Source organism: Coregonus clupeaformis, chromosome 2 (assembly GCF_020615455.1).
Source record: "Coregonus clupeaformis isolate EN_2021a chromosome 2, ASM2061545v1, whole genome shotgun sequence".
NCBI lineage: Eukaryota > Metazoa > Chordata > Actinopteri > Salmoniformes > Salmonidae > Coregonus > Coregonus clupeaformis.
Genome location: NC_059193.1, coordinates 37489958 through 37508021, shown reverse-complemented (window position 1 = coordinate 37508021; position 18064 = coordinate 37489958). Strand labels below are relative to the sequence as shown.

Genomic DNA, 18064 nt, shown 5'->3' with positions numbered 1-18064 from the left:
CAACATATTTATTTCACAATGTAGTGCTCTGCTGAATGTGGCCCCCGGGGATGTTTTTGGTACAAAGTCCTACCTTCTTGGCCAGCTGGGTGAGTGGTTTAGTTCCAGACAAATCTGTAAACCAGTTGTTGATAGAGCTCTGTGACCTGGCAGTAACAAGCCAGAAATTGTCCTTCTGGTTGACCTGCGGCTTCCGTTTGCCTGTGTCTGGAAATGTGTTGTAACGCAGCTTCTCTGCAATGATGCTGCTGAAGTTTGAACTAATCTGTTGGGGTAATAGGGAAGTATGCAATTAACTAAAGATCCTACTGTACATACACCATGCATCATGATTCACTACATGTAATACAGAGAGAAACATTAATGAGTAGAAGATCACCTTTGAGGGATTGAAGTTGACATTTTTAGCACTTCCATGTTCATCCCCTGACACTGCCGGTTGATTATTAAATCCTTGCTTCACATTCAACGCAGTCAATTCATCCTGGAACACAAATTATTTACATTAGTCCTCGTGAAATTCAGACCATGCAGTTGATGAAGTCACACAATGAGCACATGCACGGGACGCCACATCTCCACCTTTGTTTACAAAATAAATGGCGAATAGCTCATTGGGGGACTGCGTAGCTAGATAATTAAATTGAGTTTACAGTTTTACATTTTAGTCATTTAGCAGACGCTCTTATCCAGAGCGACTTACAGTTAGTGCATTCATCTTAAGAGAGATAGGTGAGACAACCACATATCACAGTCGTAGTAAGTCACATTTTTTATCAGCAAAGTTAGTGCTAGTAGGAAATACTCTGAAGAGGGAGGGTTTCATACAACATTCCTGATGCGGCGGAGCGGTTTCTGGGATTGGAGGATTTCTCGGCAAAGGAGTTACATAAAAGGCTGTGACGAGCCATACTACCTATCAGGCCCCATAGACTACTGTCAAGTATGGTTTTCTTTCATACTTTTAATCCATTAGTGGGCTGCAATACAACTTTTTGGATGTAGTCCGCCCTACAACCCTACGAAGAAGGTCATATCTATATGGGATACAGCTTTTGTCAAATTTCTCCTAACCTGCTGCGTAAATTCTTCTAGACCTGGGGGCCTCCTGAGTGGCGCAGCGGTCTAAGGCCCTGCATCGCAGTGCTTGAGTGGGTTCGATCCTATGTCACAGCCAGCCGTGGCCGGGAGAGCCATGAGGCAGCACACAATTGGCCCGGGTTAAGCTAGCAGTGTGTCAAGAAGCAGTGCGGCTTGGCAGGGTTGTGTTTCGGAGGACGCATGGCTCAAGACCTTCGCCTCTCCCGAGTCCGTACAGGAGTTGCAGTGACGGGACAAGACTGTAACTACCAATTGGATACCACGAAAGTGGGGAGAAAAAGGGGTAATAACAAAGAGGAAAAAACATTTATAATTTCTAGGCCTGCTACGAAAAGTCAGTTGACAATAGCTACACAAAACCGAAGAAGAGGTAGGCTTTCAGATGTTTTCGGAAGATGGGCAAGGACTCTGCTGTCCTAGGATCAGGGGGAAGCATGTTCCACCATAGGGGTGCCAGGACAGAGAAGAGCTTTGACTGGGCTGAGCGTGAGTTTACCTCCCGTAGGGGTGGGGCGGCCAAGAGACCAGAGGTGGCACTTTTTTTACTAAGTCTAAGGATCCCATACCACAAATGCCTGGAAGGTGAAGTGACATGTCACTGTAATTAAATACATCATGACCAATAGTTTCCCACAGCAAATTTGGACAAAAATGGTCTCCTGGCACAGTAAATGAGAGTTCCAGACAGTGCTAGCTAACGTTAGCTAGCTAAAATTAAATAGCTAATTAACTATGGTATTGGTAGCTAAACTAATAACTCACGTTAGCTAAATTATATAGCTAGCTAGACAAACATTGTACATGATAATTGCTAGACACATACATCCTTACGTTAGCTATATAAGCACAACATGCAAGATTCTCCCCAAAGAAGGTAATAGGCGCTGCGCCACCTTGTGGACTGGCTGCGCCACTATGTAAAAAAAAAAAGTTATCAAATAAGGCAATTTTTTGGCAGTTACAGGTGTTCAAAAACGCACAAATCTCTGAGTCCTCTCTGGCTGTATTTAGCAGCACCACCTTATTAACTAATCCTGGGGAGAACCCTCAATGGTACTGTTAACCGTTCGCCGATTTGATTTGTGAAAATGAAGGCATTTAGCTAGTTAACTTAGCTGCTAAGTATGCTAGTTAACTAGCTAGTTGGATATCGATCAAGCTGCTCCAAAATAAATCCTAGTTGTGTAGATAGTTAGCTAACGTTATATGAAATGCAAGCGAGTTTGAACTAATCTGCACCCATGCAAGTAATGGTTCCTGCAATAATTTGAAATACTAACGTGAAATATGGCCAAATTATATTTGTCGTAAAGTTAACATTTTGGTTAAATTAGCAAAGGTTGGCTAGCTAACTACGAGCTAGAATGCTACTGTTATTAAGCTACCTGGTTGATGTTTTCAGTGCGAGCTAACAAACTGACAAGCCAAGTAGCTGTTCATTGTTATTGCTAGAGACACTGGCTTGGGCCTGATAGCCGTCTTGGACTAACTAACGTTAGCAACCGTAGCTAGCTAGCTAAGGGAAGGGGACTCCTTTCCAAATAACGACGGTAGCTAGGCCCTTTGTGTCAATTTCTCTTTGCAACGTAGGTTTGAGAAACGATTTAAGTCTCTGACCTCTTTTTGCTTTGGGTCTTGAGGATAAACGTCCGGAGGTCCGAGTCGTGGCCGCTTCAGTGGCCGGTGTTCGTAACTTAGGATCCCGAAAGCAGCCATCATCCAGCGGCATCACAGCCAATGCTTTCTTTCCGTTGGGCTCACTAGTTACCACAGCCACAAAGTCATAATTATGTAAATCCCGTCTATTTCTATTCTCATAGTCTGATTTTAAACGTAACATTAACCACACTGTTAACCTCACCCTGAATTAAGACCAAAAAGCGAATATTTGTTTTCATTAATTTTTACGATATAGCCAATTTTGACTTTGTGGCTGTAGTAACTAGTGACAACCCTTTTTCGGTCCGAGTCTTGGAAGCCGGAAGGACGCTGATGCAGACAAGATAACTCAAATACGGTCGTCACTAGTTACCACAGCCACAAAGTCATAAACCCCGCCTATTTCTAAAATGTATCTTCTTCCAATCTGATTTTAAACCTAACCCTAATTTTACGCCTAATCCTAACCTTAGATTAAGACCAAAAAGCAAATATTTTCATGAATTTGTACGATATAGACAATATTGACTTTGTGGCTGTGGTAACTAGTGAAAACCCCTCAAATACATACCCACTGCATGTAATTTGTAATGTGCAGAATATACGTTCATTCATATTCTACAAAATAGCTAATCATATTATTTATTCTTTCCACCCATTTTTACTCATGCTATACGTTTATTTATAAACCGGGTAGTTTGGATCCTGGATGTTGATTGGCAGAAACAGCCTGTGTAATGCATAGTATTGTGTGGAATTAGTGTGGAATTTACTCGTCTTATATTGCAACAAGGTATATATGTCCACATGACATGCCATGACATCATTAGGGGTTTAGCAGCGAAGCTGGTGAAACCCGATTGTATTTGTTGGCGTTCATTATTATTATTATTATTCCTCTTCTTCCGTAAGGCCAAATTAAAATGCAAATTCCCGTGAAATGGTGAGGCCTAGGAAGGTGCAATCAAAGAGTATGAAGAGAGGCAAAAACTGCTTCCCCAATAGAAATCCTCGATAAACGCTTGTAGTCCATGTCATGGCGACGTTGCACCAGCTGCATCCCACTGCTGGTTTACCTCTGAAGCTAAACAGGGTTGGTCCTGGTCAGTTCCTGGATGGGAGACCAGTTGCTGCTGGAAGTGGTGTTGGAGAGCCAGTAGGGGACACTCTTCCCATTGGTCTAAGGAGATCCCCAGGGCAGTGAAGGGGACATTGCCCTGCATAGGGTGCTGTCTTTCAGAAGGGACATTAAACCTGTCCTGACTCTCTGTGGTCATTAAAAATCCCATGCCACTTATCTTAAGAGTAGGGGTGTTAACCCTGGTGTCATGGCTAAATTCCCAAACTGGCCCCATTCCATCATGACCACCTAATCATCCCCCTCGTTCCTAACTGGAATATCTCTCTCCAGCTGATGTGCGTTCTGGCACAAAAATGGTTGCCATGCATCACCCAGGTGGGTGCTACACATTGATGAGGTTAGTTTCCCCTTACTATGTAAAATGCTTTGAGTACCTCAGTTGGTAGAAAAGCTCTATATAAATTCAATCAATTATTAAACTCATGCGCAGAAACACGTAACGTTTGTTCGACACGGTGGGATCTTTTTGTGTCAAAATTAATTATGCGTGAAATGGCAGTGGAAAAGTCTTTATGCGCAAATGTTGATATAATAAACATAATATCGATGTAAACTTTGAGTCAAGCAATGATATGTTGTGTGGTCCTCCCACTACGCCTCGGAAAAGCATGCAGTTTATTAGGCTACAGATTAAATAAATTATTCTGAATTTCACAAGGTGGTGAATGTGCAAGGTGATGAGCTTGAAGCTCCTTTCCAATAAATATCGAGGGTCTTATTCTGGTGACATGATGATCGATGATTGGCTACCGTTTGACAAATACAAATAATATCGCTCTTATCCATAATAATCTCATAATGTAGGTGCAAAATGTTGGCTAGAGCGCATGTGCTAAAACAGGAGTTGGCACATTTGCTATAAAACGATTAGTTACCGGAGTGTAACTCCAGTTCTATGAGTGGAGCGGAGCCCCATAGGGGAGCTCTGCTCCTAATGGTTTACCCTCTGCCCTAAGGCAGCAGCAGCCTGAGACAAAATTATGCACACACCTACAGCCAATAGGAGTACAGGTGTCCCTATAAGAGGGGGTGCCTCCCCTCAATCAGCCTCCCGATATATTTTTCTTCAGCGAGACTAGAGAGGGTCGGCAGGGCCTTAAGTCCTATGGGGCTCCGCTCCACTCATAGAACTGGAGTTACACTCCGGTAACTAATCGTTCTATATCGTGGAGCTCCGCCCATGGGGAGCTCTGCTCCTAATGGTTTAAGGCGGAGCGTAGCGCTCCAAAATGTACTCCCTGCCGAGCCTAACACTTCCCATCGAAACGAGAAAGTCAAGCCTAGCAATGGCTGCAACCGAGTCCCGCAGTACTGCAACTAAAAACCCCTACGGGCGTCACAATATACCGCGTCATCGGTTAAAGACCCGCCCCACCTAGTCCAATGGCAATGCCAATGACTAGTGGGCAGATCACCAGAATAGAAGCCATACTAATCTGTACTAGCAGATAGATGTGCCTCAATATCCTGTGAAAACACTACCGACCACTAATGGAATGACATCAAGTGTCACTCTACATTATGAACGCGGTAGACCGCCTCACTCACTCAATGGAATCCCAGAGATTAGTGGGCGGGAACAAAACCTGGGTCATACTAACTGAACAAGCAGATAGATGACCTCATACTCTGTTAATCAACGCATGCCTCTACTGTACTGACCCTGTCAGTCAGGATTCATGCCACAAAATATGTTTTCTTATCCAAAGCGGACCTGATGGAAACCCAGTCCATAGTCCTGCTTTTCCCTCTCTTCCTAGCTCCAGATCTCCCTTCAGCTATGCTGATTACAGACCGAGCCAAAGAGTTAGAAAACACATCTGTCAAAAAGACGTCTTCCTAACCAAAGCGGACCTGATGGAAACCTGTGTCCACAGTCCTGCTTCTCCTCTCTTTCTTGCTCAAGATCTCCCTTCAGCCACGCTGAGTACAGATCGAGCCAGAGAATTAGAAGACATATCTAAGAGATAGAAACGGATAAATGGAGACGGCGTCGACCAGGATGCTGCTCTACAGATATCCTCTACTCCTGCTCTAAAAAGGGCAGTAGAAGCCGCTACTCCACGAGGGGAGTGAGCTCTGATACCCTGAGGCAATTGCCGCCCTGCTACCTCATAAGCTGTCTCAATGCCTTCACAAAGCCAGTGAGACAGCCTCTGTTTTAAAAGTGGTCTACCTAGTGCAGCCGCACAGTGACACACAAACAACTGAGGCGATGACCTAATCGCTGCTGTGCGCTCGACGTAACACGCCAAAGCGCGTACCGGGCACAGGCGATGGAGCTTCTCCTCACTCCTCTCTCTATGAGGAGGAGGAGAAAAAGCCCACAGCTCCACGGTCTTTGACCTATATGAACTCTTAATAACCTTCGGCACAAATGGCGGGTTAGGACGTAACACTGCTCTGCTCAGGTCACCATTGATGGCCAGGCAGTCAGGTCTCGTCGAAAGAGCACACAAATCACTGACCCGCTTAGCTGTAGTCAAAGTGAGCAACAGTGCTGTCTTGATAGACAGCATCTTGGGGGGTATTTGATTCAATGGCTCGAACGGCGACTTACATAGCGCTTCGAGTACCAAAGCCAAATCCCACTGAGGAAGCATGACTCTAGGTGTTGGCCTATGTCGCCGCGTTCCTAATAGGAAGCGTTTCACTAGAGGGTGACTAAAGACATTGTCTCTGCCAAAACCCTCATGACAAGCTGAAATCGCTGCTGCAAACACTCTAATCGTGGCAGGCGATTTTTGCTTATCAAACATGAGCTGCAGAAAAGAGAGAATACTCTCCACCTGACAGCTCATGGGGTCCACACCTTGTGTGACACACCATCGTGAAAACACGTTCCATCTACTGGCATACATCTTAGAAGTGGAACTGGCACGTGAACCCTGTATGGTCCTGATCACTGCATCAGATAACCCACAGCGCTCTAGCCTGTCCCTCTCAGCAGCCAGGCCTTCAGTGGTTGGCCGATTATGGGCAATTTCCCTATCGTGCCAGCCGCCGGAGACAACGCGTCCCGTCAATGTGGAATTGGCCAAGGTGGCGCAATCAACATCTGACTCATCTCCGCAAACCACAGAGCCCCCGGGCGATCGGGCGCTATCAGTATCACTGACAGCCCCCCTGTCCTCACCCTGGCTAGCAGTGGGAGAATGCAGGACAGCGGAGGGAATGCATACAGGAGAACTCTCGGCCACGGTTGGTGTGCAAAGGCGTCCCTTCCCAGTGGCGGTTCGTCCTGTTCCCTCAGAGAGAACCACAGAGGACATTGCGCGTTCACGCGTGACGCGAATAGGTCCACCTCGGCTCTCCCGAATTGTTCCCAATCTGGAGAACAATGTCTGGATGCAAACACCACTCGTCGTCTCGAGGACCCCCTCTTGACATGAGGTCTGCTCCTACGTTCAAGTAGCCCGGAATGTGTGCTGCTCTCAATGAGCGAAGGTGCTCGTGAGCCCACAGCCACAATTCCTCTGCCGCCCGATGGAGAGCAGGAGACCTGACTCCACCCTGGCGATTTATGTGGGCTACTGTGGTCCGGTTGTCTGACCAGACCAGCACATCGCGACCCCGAAGGGTAGACGCGAAGTGGGTCAGAACCAGTCGAACCGTTTCCAACTCCAGGAGGTTGATGTGACGACCTGATTGAGGCCACACACCTCCTATCGCTTGTGTCTGACATGTCCCTCCCCATCCCGTCAGGGACGCATCCGTGAATACTGGGATGTGAGAGGACACCTTTCCTATCGGGACTCCGTGCGTGAGAACGCGCGAAGTTTCTCCAATAGTTTAGGTCTGCACTGAGCGAGAGGGGAACCACCACCAACCGATGACGTTGACGCAATGGGTCTAGTCTTAGTTGGCGAACCATCGCTGCGTCCTGCGCATGTGCAGGAGTCCCAGCGGAACCACAGAGTGGGCTGACGACATGAGACCCAAAAGTGACATGATCGACAGCGCCGTCACCGTGTGATTCGGACGACACTTCCTTAGGGCTAGCAACAAGGCTACCCTTCGGGGGTCCGAAATTCGAGCCCTCATCCTCACAGTGTTTAGCTGTATCCCCAGGTAGACAATCTGATGAGTGGGCCAGGGCGCGCTCTTTTTCCAATTCACAGCGAACCCCAGACTTGTGAGATGCATCACTGTCTGTGTTGTGTGAGTGATCGCCAGCTCTGCTGACGGGGCGAGAACCAGTAGGTCGTCCAGGTAGGCTAGTAGCCGTATTCCCTGACGACGCAACGGTTCCAATGCCGCCTCCACACACTTGGAAAATGTGCGAGGTGCCAGGGCGTACCCAAATGGCATCCTCGTGTATTCGTACGCCACCCCTTGAAAGGCGAACCGCAGAAACTTCCTGTGACGCGGCTGAACCGGCACATGAAAGTACGCGTCCTTTAGGTCTATGCTCGTACAAAAGTCCCCTCTCTGGACACATTCCAGCAGACGTTTTGTCGTTAGCATTCGGAAGGGCCGTTTGGTTATGCTCTCGTTGAGAATGCGTAAATCCAAAATCGGCCTCACTCCCCCCGTCTTTTTGGGCACTAGGAAATAAGGCGAATATAGCCCTTTGTTCCTTTGCTCCCGGGGAACTACTGTCACCGCCTCCTTCGCCAAAAGTACCGTAATCTCTGTCATCAGAGCGGCCACTTTGTCTTGCGTTTTCATCACCATCTCCACCACTCCCCTGAACGGGGGTGGGGTCCGGTGGAATTGGAGAGCATAACCCTTCTGCAACGTCTGTTCTAGCCAGCGTGAGAGGGTGCAGCTTCTTCGCCACTGCCAGCAATGCAGAGAAAGTGGCTGGGCGCGAAGCTGTGGTGCATCCAGTAGGAAGGACCTGTATTCCTCTATGGCCCTTACCGCCACTGTTCCCCAACATTAAAGTGGTGGAACAGCCCAAGGTGGGCCTCCCGTGAAAGGGAGAGGAAATGCGTTCTGAGAAAGAAAGAGGAGTAGGGACATCGGTTAAACCCGTAACCGTCGTATTCCTGCCCTCCTTGAACGCATTGCGGGTCTGAATTGCGCTGACCGAGGCCACAGCCTGCGGCAGGGCACCATCCCCAGCAAGCGATTGCGTCATCTTAGGTGACTGCAATTCGCTATCAGAGCCCTTCACTACAGTACTCCTAGAAGTCTGTAGTATGAGGTCTCTATGAGGTAAAACAAGGCGGCGCCTTGATACCTTCTTAACTTTCACCTTCTGTGTGTGTTCAACTCCGCACCCCTGGTGGGTTGAGTCACGCTCAGTGTGGTGAGTATTAGCGCGTTCAAAGGGAAGTGGGGGCGCCGATACACTGGGCACCTTCGTGACCGTGGTAATCGGGCCCTCCGTGAACGCAGCATGGGTCTGAATCGCACTAACCGAGACCTTAGTCTGCGATAGTGCGCCATCCTCAAATAGCGGCTGCGTCATCATGTCTCCTGACTGAGACTGCAGCCTGCTATGAGAGACACTCACTACAGTACTCCTTGGGGTCTGTAAAGTGAGGTCTCTTTGAGATAAGCCAAGACGGTGTCTTGGTATCTTTCCTCCCTTCACCTCCTGTGTGCGTTCAGCTCTGCACCTCTGGTGGGCTGAACTACGCTCAGTGTGGTGAGTATTAGCGCGTTCAGAAAGAAGTGGGGGCGCCGATACACTGGGAACCTTCGTCACCGTGGTAATCGGGCCCTCCGTGAACGCAGCATGGGTCTGAATCGCACTAACCGAGACCTTAGTCTGCGATAGTGCGCCATCCCCAACTAGCGGCTGCGTCATCATGTCTCCTGACTGAGACTGCAGCCTGCTATGAGAGGCACTCACTACAGTACTCCTTGGAGTCTGTAATGTGAGGTCTCTTTGAGATTAACCAAGACGGCGTCTAGGTATTATACCTCCTTTCACCTCCTGTGTGCGTTCAGCTCTGCACCTCTGGTGGGCTGAACTACGCTCAGTGTGGTGAGTATTAGCGCGTTCAGAAAAAGGTGGGGGCACCACTGGGCACCTTCGTGACCGTGGTAATCGGGCCCTTCTTGAACGCAGCATGGGTCTGGGTCGTACTAACAGAGACCTTAGTCTGTGATAGTGCGCCATCCCCAATGTGGTTATTATCAGCGCGTTCTGAGAGAAAACGGGGGCGCCGATACGTTGGTTACGCCCGTAACCGTAGTAATCAGGCCCTCCGTGAACGTTAGCCTGAGACAGAGCGCCTTCCCGAATAGCGGTCGCGTCATCATGCCATTATCTGGCTGAGACTGCAGCCTGCTATGTGAGACACTCACTACAGCACTCCTAGGAGTCTGTAAAGTGAGGTCTTTATAAGGTACACTTAATACCTTTTATATACCTGCCTTATGTGTGCATTCAGCAACGCACCATGGTGGGCTGAGCTGCACTCATAGTGGTAAGAGAGAGAGCGAGAGTGAGGAAGGTCGAACGCTCTCGGATGTATTATGGAAAAGGGGCTCTTTTTTGACAGTGTCAAGTAGAGCCAACTCTTTATTACACACATCAACAAAAAACATTCTCCTCCATACACTCAACAGTAGAGTGGGGGGGGGACAGTGGGCTCGGTCACAGCAGGCGCTGTGCCGTCTTCCGTTCTCTCCCCTTCGCCTGTCATAAACGGCGTCTCTTCTGGCCGCCCTTCGGGTGATGCCAGGATGACGCTTTAATGACCTCTCTCGCCGGCACCTCTGGCGCTGCAGGGGGGGGCGAGGCCCGCTCCCTTGCTGCTGGAGGCCGCCGTCTGACGCCAAGCTGTAGCGAGAGTAACGGCCGCCCTTCCTCATATCCACTTCCGGGTTGGAGGGAATGGGGGGCAGCTTAATCTCCCGCTGTTTAGCAGCCCACTCAATGAGACCTGAGAATTCAGGCACAGAGAGGCTGTGGCGTCATCATCCAGGGATGTAATGACCTCACAATTTCCCGAAGGAAAAGGGGTGTTAAACATCTGGGTCAGTGTAATGAATTGTTCCAATAGAATATTCATTTCTTCCCCAATAGCCCTGTCATCTCCTGAGTCAGCCCCTCAGATGATGCCTCAGAAGCTGAGGCTAACACTGATAGCACATCCTCAAGAGGAATATCCTCCCTATAAATGCCCAACGCTGCTTCCACTCCTTCAAAAAGGAGGGCGCAGCTGGCGCATAGTGGGGGATTAATGAAGCTGTCCCTGGCGTGCTGTGTCCCTCAACCCACGAAACATATGTCGGGGGATCGACAGCCGCCAAGGGGAACAGCGACATTGAGCTCTGAAAAGAGCTTTTGTTAAATACTTACCCTATGGATAAGCTTGGTGTGCTCATTGTAGGACGACGTCGATGATCTGGAAAATCGACGGCGTTTTCTTCGTCCTGAGTCTTCTCTTCGTCTCTTCTTGGCTTCTTCAGTCTAGTCCAGTCGCTGAAGAAAAAGGGAGGCTGATTGAGGGGAGGCACCCCCTCTTATAGGGACACCTGTACTCCTATTGGCTGTAGGTGTGTGCATAATTTTGTCTCAGGCTGCTGCTGCCTTAGGGCAGAGGGTAAACCATTAGGAGCAGAGCTCCCCTATGGGGCGGAGCTCCACGATATAGAACACAACAGTTTTTGTGACAAAGCCATCAGTAGAGTTGAAAATGCGATGGAAACCCATTTAACTTGTATTTTTCATTCGATACATGGGAATTTAAAAACACTTAATGTAACTAAATGTATTCGAAAATGTAATCTATGTAATCCCCAAAAGTAATGATTCATCATGAGAGGGCCATAAAAAATAACTAGTAATGCTGCATACTCAAAGAATCTCATCTTTCTGGTAAAATAGTTACAAATTGCTGAGGTGACTTTTGAGGACACAAGCTCAAGTACACAGTACAAATATGATAAAAATATGAAAGAATTTATATTATGTATTTCATATTCAACAAAACTGTATGAATAAGCCTTGAAATGACTTATATGCTTTTTAAATATAGCGTAATCAAATTATAAAACGACTAACTATAAGGTTTCACCTTCCTTATAACTGTAAAATACATATTTGTATGTTTAGTGTTAGAGAAAATGTGAATATTTTCTAAAGGTCTCTCTTGATCAAAATGTCTGCCCCCATCGCTGTGAACGTCTTACAGAGCTCTAGCGCTTCCTGAACTCGTTAAGAACTTAAATTGCCTTTCATCTCATATTAATATTGTCCGTCTATGAATTATTTTAGATTGATGGCTATAAATCGATCTCTGAATGTGCTACCATGATGAAACCACTCTCTCCTGCTGCGCTACAATGTAACTATTGCAGGCATGTGCTTTGTCAGTGGCTGTGGCATAGGGTTCAGCCAGGAGTTGATGGACAGTCAGATTAGTTAATTAAATGGTAGGAGGGACATCCCAGCTTCAAGTGGTTTCAGATTTCACATCCTACTTCACACAGACTCCGAAAATATACTACTGTGTCTGTGGGAACCAGTGCATCTCTCAATGCAAGCCATTTCGATCTACCGTCTCCATAGATCGATTTATAAGTGAAAATGTCTCAAACCCTGGCCATGGTCTGGTTGGTCTGTTTCGCAAGCGTTCCCGAAAGTCTTGCGATGTTGCGCCTCTGGGTTTAGAAACTTTGTGGTGCAACCTTGAATGATGGTAAAGGGCCAAAGGCCACACCTTCTAATGCAATGCCATGCCAATTGGTCACATGGTGGCACTAGAACAAGTGATTGAAGATGTAAACTTTGAAAGGTCATGCCGCTCACCCTGTGTGACCTAGTCATGGTACATATTTCATGACTAGGATTGGTGGGAGTCGGAGGAAGTGCAGTGATGCGAAGGCGAAACAATGGTGTTAAGTATAAACCTACGTCCCTGGAATACAAGCCAACTGGAATTACTTATAAATATACTTTATCGCTTGAGAACCTTGAGAACCTTGAGATGGAGGTGGATAGTGGAAGCTCGAATCTGACAAAAGTAAAGTTGAAGAACCTGCGTCGACAGGTGTGGGGAAGGCTTCAAAGCCTCACACCAATGAGCAGGAAAATGCCCGAGATGACTCTGGCCCAGTGGTAGTGCGTTTCATGGAGAAAGTGGAGTCATGCCTTTTGGCTGACCCATTTGTGGTATCAGGCTGGGTGGAGAAGAAGTTGGGTGTTGTTAACTCGGTCAAAGTATCCAGAAGTGGACTTATTTAGATGTTCTGTGTGTCTTCCGCCCAGAAGGATTGGGTGCTCAGCATCACGCGCCTCGGGTCAAGAGCTGTGTGTCGCTTTGCTCTCTGGAGCAGAGCACCGCTCAAAGGAGAGAACCTTCCAGAAGGACAACCATCTCTGCAGCACTCCACCAATCAGGCCATAATGGCAGAGTGGCCAGACGGAAGCCACTCCTCAGTAAAAGGCACATGACAGCCCGCTTGGAGTTTGCCAAAAGGCAACTAAAGACTCTCAGACCATGAGAAACAAGATTCTCTGGTCTGATGAAACCAAACTCTTTGGCCTAAACACCAAGCTTCACGTCTGGAGTAAGCCTGGCACCATCCCTACGGTGAAGCATAGTGGTGGCGGCATCATGCTGTGGGAATGTTTTTCAGCGGCAGGGACTGGGAGACTAGTCAGGATCGAGGGAAAGATGAACGGAGCAAGGTACAGAGAGATCCTTGATGAAAACCTGCTCCAGAGCACTCAGGACCTCAGACAGGGGCGAACGTTAACCTTCCAACAGGACAATGACCCTAAGCACACAGCCAAGACAACGCAGGAGTGGCTTCGGGACAAGTCTCTGAATGTCCTTGAGTGGCCCAGCCAGAGCCCGGACTTGAACCCCATCGAACATCTCTGGAGAGACCTGAAAATAGCTGTGCAGCGACGCTCCCCATCCAACCAGACAGAGCTTGAGAGGATCTGCAGAGAAGAATGGGAGAGACTCCCCAAATACAGGTGTGCCAAGCTTGTAGCATCATACCCAAGAAGACTCTAGGCTTTATCGTTGCCAAAGGTGCTTCAACAAAGTACTGAGTAAAGGGTCTGAATACTTATGTAAATGTAATATTTCAGCTTTTTATTTTTAATAACTTTGCAAACATTTCTAAAAACCTGTTTTTGCTTTGTCATTATGGGGTGTTGTGTGTAGATTGAAGATGAAAAAACACAATCCATTTTAGAATAAGGCTGTAACGTAACAAATGTGGAAAAAGTGTAGCTGTAGCTTTCCAAACTAGCTGTATTATTTTGGTCTGGATTTGCGTCTGCAACAAAACATGGTAACAAGTTATACTGAACAAAAATATAAATGCCACATGTAAAGTGTTGGTCCCATGTTTCATGAGCTGAAATAAAAGATCCCAGAAATGTTCTATACACACACAAAAACGTATTTCTCTCAAATTTTGTACACAAATTTGTTTACGTCCTTGTTATTGAGCATTTCTCCTTTGCCAAGATAATCCATCCACCTGACAGATGTGGCATATCAAGAAGCTGATTAAACAGCATGATCATTACACAGGTGCTCCTTGTGCTGTGAACAATAAAAGGCCACTCTAAAATGTGCAGTTTTGTCACACAACACAATGCCACAGATGTCTAAAGTTTTGAGGGAGCGTGTAATTGGCATGTTGACTAAAGGAATGTCCACCAGAGCTTTTGCCAGAAAATGTAATGGTCATTTCTCTACCAATGTTGTTTTAGAGATATTGGCAGTACGTCCAACCGGCCTCACAACCACAGACCACGTGTAACCGCGCCAGCCCAGCAGACCACGTGTAACTACGCCAGCCCAGCACCTCCACATCTGGCTTCTTCTCTTGCGGGATCATCTGAAACCAGCCACCCGGATATCTTATGAAACTGTGGGATTGCACAACCAAATAATTTCTGCACAAACTGTCAGAAAGCGTCTCAGGGAAGCTCATCTGCGTGCTCGTCGTCCTCACCAGGGTCTTGACCTGACTGCAGTTCGGCGTCGTAACCGACTTCAGTGGGCAAATGCTCACCTTTGAGTGTGCTCTTCCAGAATGAATCCCGTTTTCAACTGTACCGGGCAGATGGCAGACAGCATGTATTGTGTTGTGTAGGCACGCGGTTTGCTGATGTCAATGTTGTGAACAGTTCCCCATGGTGGTGGTAGGGTTATGGTATGGGCAGGCATAAGCTACGGACAATGAACACAGTTGCATTTTATCGATGGCAATTTGAATGCACAGTGATACCGTGACGAAATCCTGAGGCCCATTGTCATGCCATTCAGCTGCTGCCATCACCTCATGTTTCAGCATGATAATGCACGGCCCCATGTCGCAAGGATCTGTACACAATTCCTGGAAGCTGAAAATGTCCCAGTTCTTCCATGGCCTGCATACTCACCAGACATGTCACCCATTGAGCATGTTTGGGATGCTCTGGATCAACGTGTACGACAGTGTGTTCCAGTTCCTGCCAATATCCAGCAACTTCACCCAGCCATTGAAGAGGAGTGGGACAGCATTCCACAGGCCACAATCAATAGCCTGATCAACTCAATGCGAAGGAGATGTGTCGCGCTGCATGAGGCAAATGGTGGTCACACCAGATACTGACTGGTTTTCTGATCCACGCCCCTACCTTTTATTTATTTTTATCTGTGACCAACAGACGCATATCTGTATCCCCAGTTGTGAAATCCATAGAGTAGGGCCTAATTTATTTATTTCAATTGACAGATTTTACTGAACAGTAACTCAGTGAAATCTTTGAAATTGTTGCATCTTGCATTTATATTTTTGTTCAGTGTAGTTCTAAAATTCCCCTATGGGAAAAATGAATGGTGAAAAAAACAATTGGATCCATTTCCATGTTTGACCGCTAGGTTTTATTGGTCTTATGACGCATCCACTGTGGGGCTGTATAAGGTTCGCCATTATGTATTTTCCGCCATTTAGAATTTTGTGAAAAACAGCAGGATAGGATCTCAAACAACATGCTGACCAATAAACATTCATGTGGGTGTGGTCTGGTACATAAATGCATATAACTCCGATACAGATATTCGTATTGTAACCAAACTTGATACACGTTCCAAACACTGGCAAGACTCAACATATCTAAGCACAACAGGCATATGTTTATATCTTGATTTGTTTGACTCAGTGATGAAATGAGGCACACATGCCCAGGGATAGGAGTCTAGCTAACCTGTAAAGTATGGTTCAGTTTGGCCGCATGGTGGCGCTGTTGAAAAGGAAAACCATACCAGCCCTATTGTTTGAGCAAGAGTTTTGGAAAGTATTGTGTTTAAAGATGTGCATCTATAGATGCGATATACCAAATTTGGTGCCGATCGGTTCAGCGGTTCTGTAGAAGAGTACATTTTAAAGTAGTCATAATAATTTAAAATGGTCCAAAATACATCAAAAGCATATCATATTGCATGATCAGTTTGATTTTGATTTCTGATATTTGGCAAGCGTGGTAAACAGTACCGAAGTAACTCATCCTAGGACAGGCAATGTCTCCAATTTTTCCTGATGGCACAGGATGGGTAATTAATTATCAGAGCACCATGCAAGCCAGGGAGGCACCATATGCGAGAACAATGAATGCAAGCACAATATTTCATGTATAAAAAAACACTTTTATTGGTAAAGCATTTCTATGACAATATAAAAATATTACAAGGCAATCTTTACAATTATCTAGGATGGTGTGCTTATTGCACACCATGTTTGCTCAGTATATGAACATTATGTTCGTTTTTAAGGCATCTAGATGTTTACAATCCCAAACTTTGTCCAAAAACACAGATTTGCAGTCATTGTCTGTGGGTGTTTAGAACTAAATAAATACTCTGTCTTTCATTATTTGTTCCACAACTCTGTATTGCTGTTCTTCAATCTCATGAATGTAACTGTGCTTTATTACTACACAATAGAATGATTACACATTTATAAAAAACGACATTCCTGCTATAGACTCTGCAACAATACAAGAGACTATATGCAGATAGTTTCAACATACCAGAATAAGGATAAAATACCCTTGATTCACCCAAAACAGAACGTTAAGCAACAAAAATGCTAATCTCTTGCCATAACAAAAGGCAGAACCTAAAACATCACTACACAATGAATGACTGATAACTGTAGATTCACTGAAATGATTACAATATAATAATCTGATTTATTATAGACACATTTATTATTATTAATTGACACATTATCAGTCAATATATTCCTGACAGTGCTTATGTGGAATGGTTACTTTGGTATCAGTTGTCCAGTGATTTGACTGATGAATGTGCTTCCTGTCATGTAATTTTGAATAAATATATCATTAAAAAATCAAATCATAGGCCAACCAGCACTGTGGCTTATACAAGTGATATACAGGTAACTACCAGAATAAAGGAAACACTTGAGTAAATGAGGTATACTGAAAGCAGGTGCTTCCACACAGGTGTGGTTCCTGAGTTAATTAAGCAATTAATGTATATAATGTCATGTATAAAAATGCCCAGTTGCCCATTATTTTGGCTACCATGGCTTGAAGGAAAGATCTCAGTAGGCAGGTTTCCATTGACCCAGGTATATTTGACATAAGCAATGTCACAAAATAAATCATTGCAACATGTGTTATGGAAATGACAGATATAGGAGACATTTTCTAAAGATCGACAACATTTTTATCCGTTCGACAGGCCGATTTTTATTTTGTCTAACTTTTTTTATTGCTATAAATGTTGATGGAAACATTCTTTTTCGAATAAATGATGATTGTCAAATCGTTTTGAAGGTACGCGAGGCATGTGATGTCACCACGTAACTATAAAGCTCCACTCTACAATTCATTCTAAATGCCTATGTCTTGCAAAATACATTTTTACAACTATAAAAACAATGTTTCTTTGCAGGACACTGATTGTCCTGACTTTCAAGAATGCGTGAATTGCTTCGCCTTGCTTTTGTGGTTGGCTGGCAAGTTTCACCATCCAATTATTTCAGATCTACAGGAGTGCAAGTTTTACAATGGCATGGACTGTGGCGATACGTTGGCACATGAGAATGATTAGAATATGTTAAATATTAGTCAGTTATTGCATTCTATTCATGCTGGCTTTTGCGGGCTACCTGAGACATGAAACAGATAGGTGGGAGGGCATACAGGCTTTCGACAATTTATTAACGTGCAATTTGCCTAAATGAGTAATGAAAACACTTCACCCACTACATTTTTAT

At 45.8% G+C, this 18064-nt stretch overlaps 1 protein-coding gene across 1 annotated transcript in view; it reads right to left on the bottom strand.

Annotated features, from left to right (window-relative positions):
• LOC121534917 (mediator of RNA polymerase II transcription subunit 12) overlaps nt 1-3084 on the bottom strand; it is a 71659-nt gene extending 68575 nt beyond the window's left edge. Inside the window, exons 1-3 of the mRNA XM_041841542.2 lie at nt 2719-3084; nt 380-484; nt 74-265 (exon numbers count right to left, since the gene is read on the bottom strand). Coding sequence (XP_041697476.2) covers nt 74-265; nt 380-484; nt 2719-2820 — 399 coding nt within the window. The 5' untranslated portion in view covers nt 2821-3084. The remainder of the gene's footprint in view (nt 1-73; nt 266-379; nt 485-2718) is intronic.
• Nucleotides 3085-18064: the final 14980 nt, after the last annotated feature.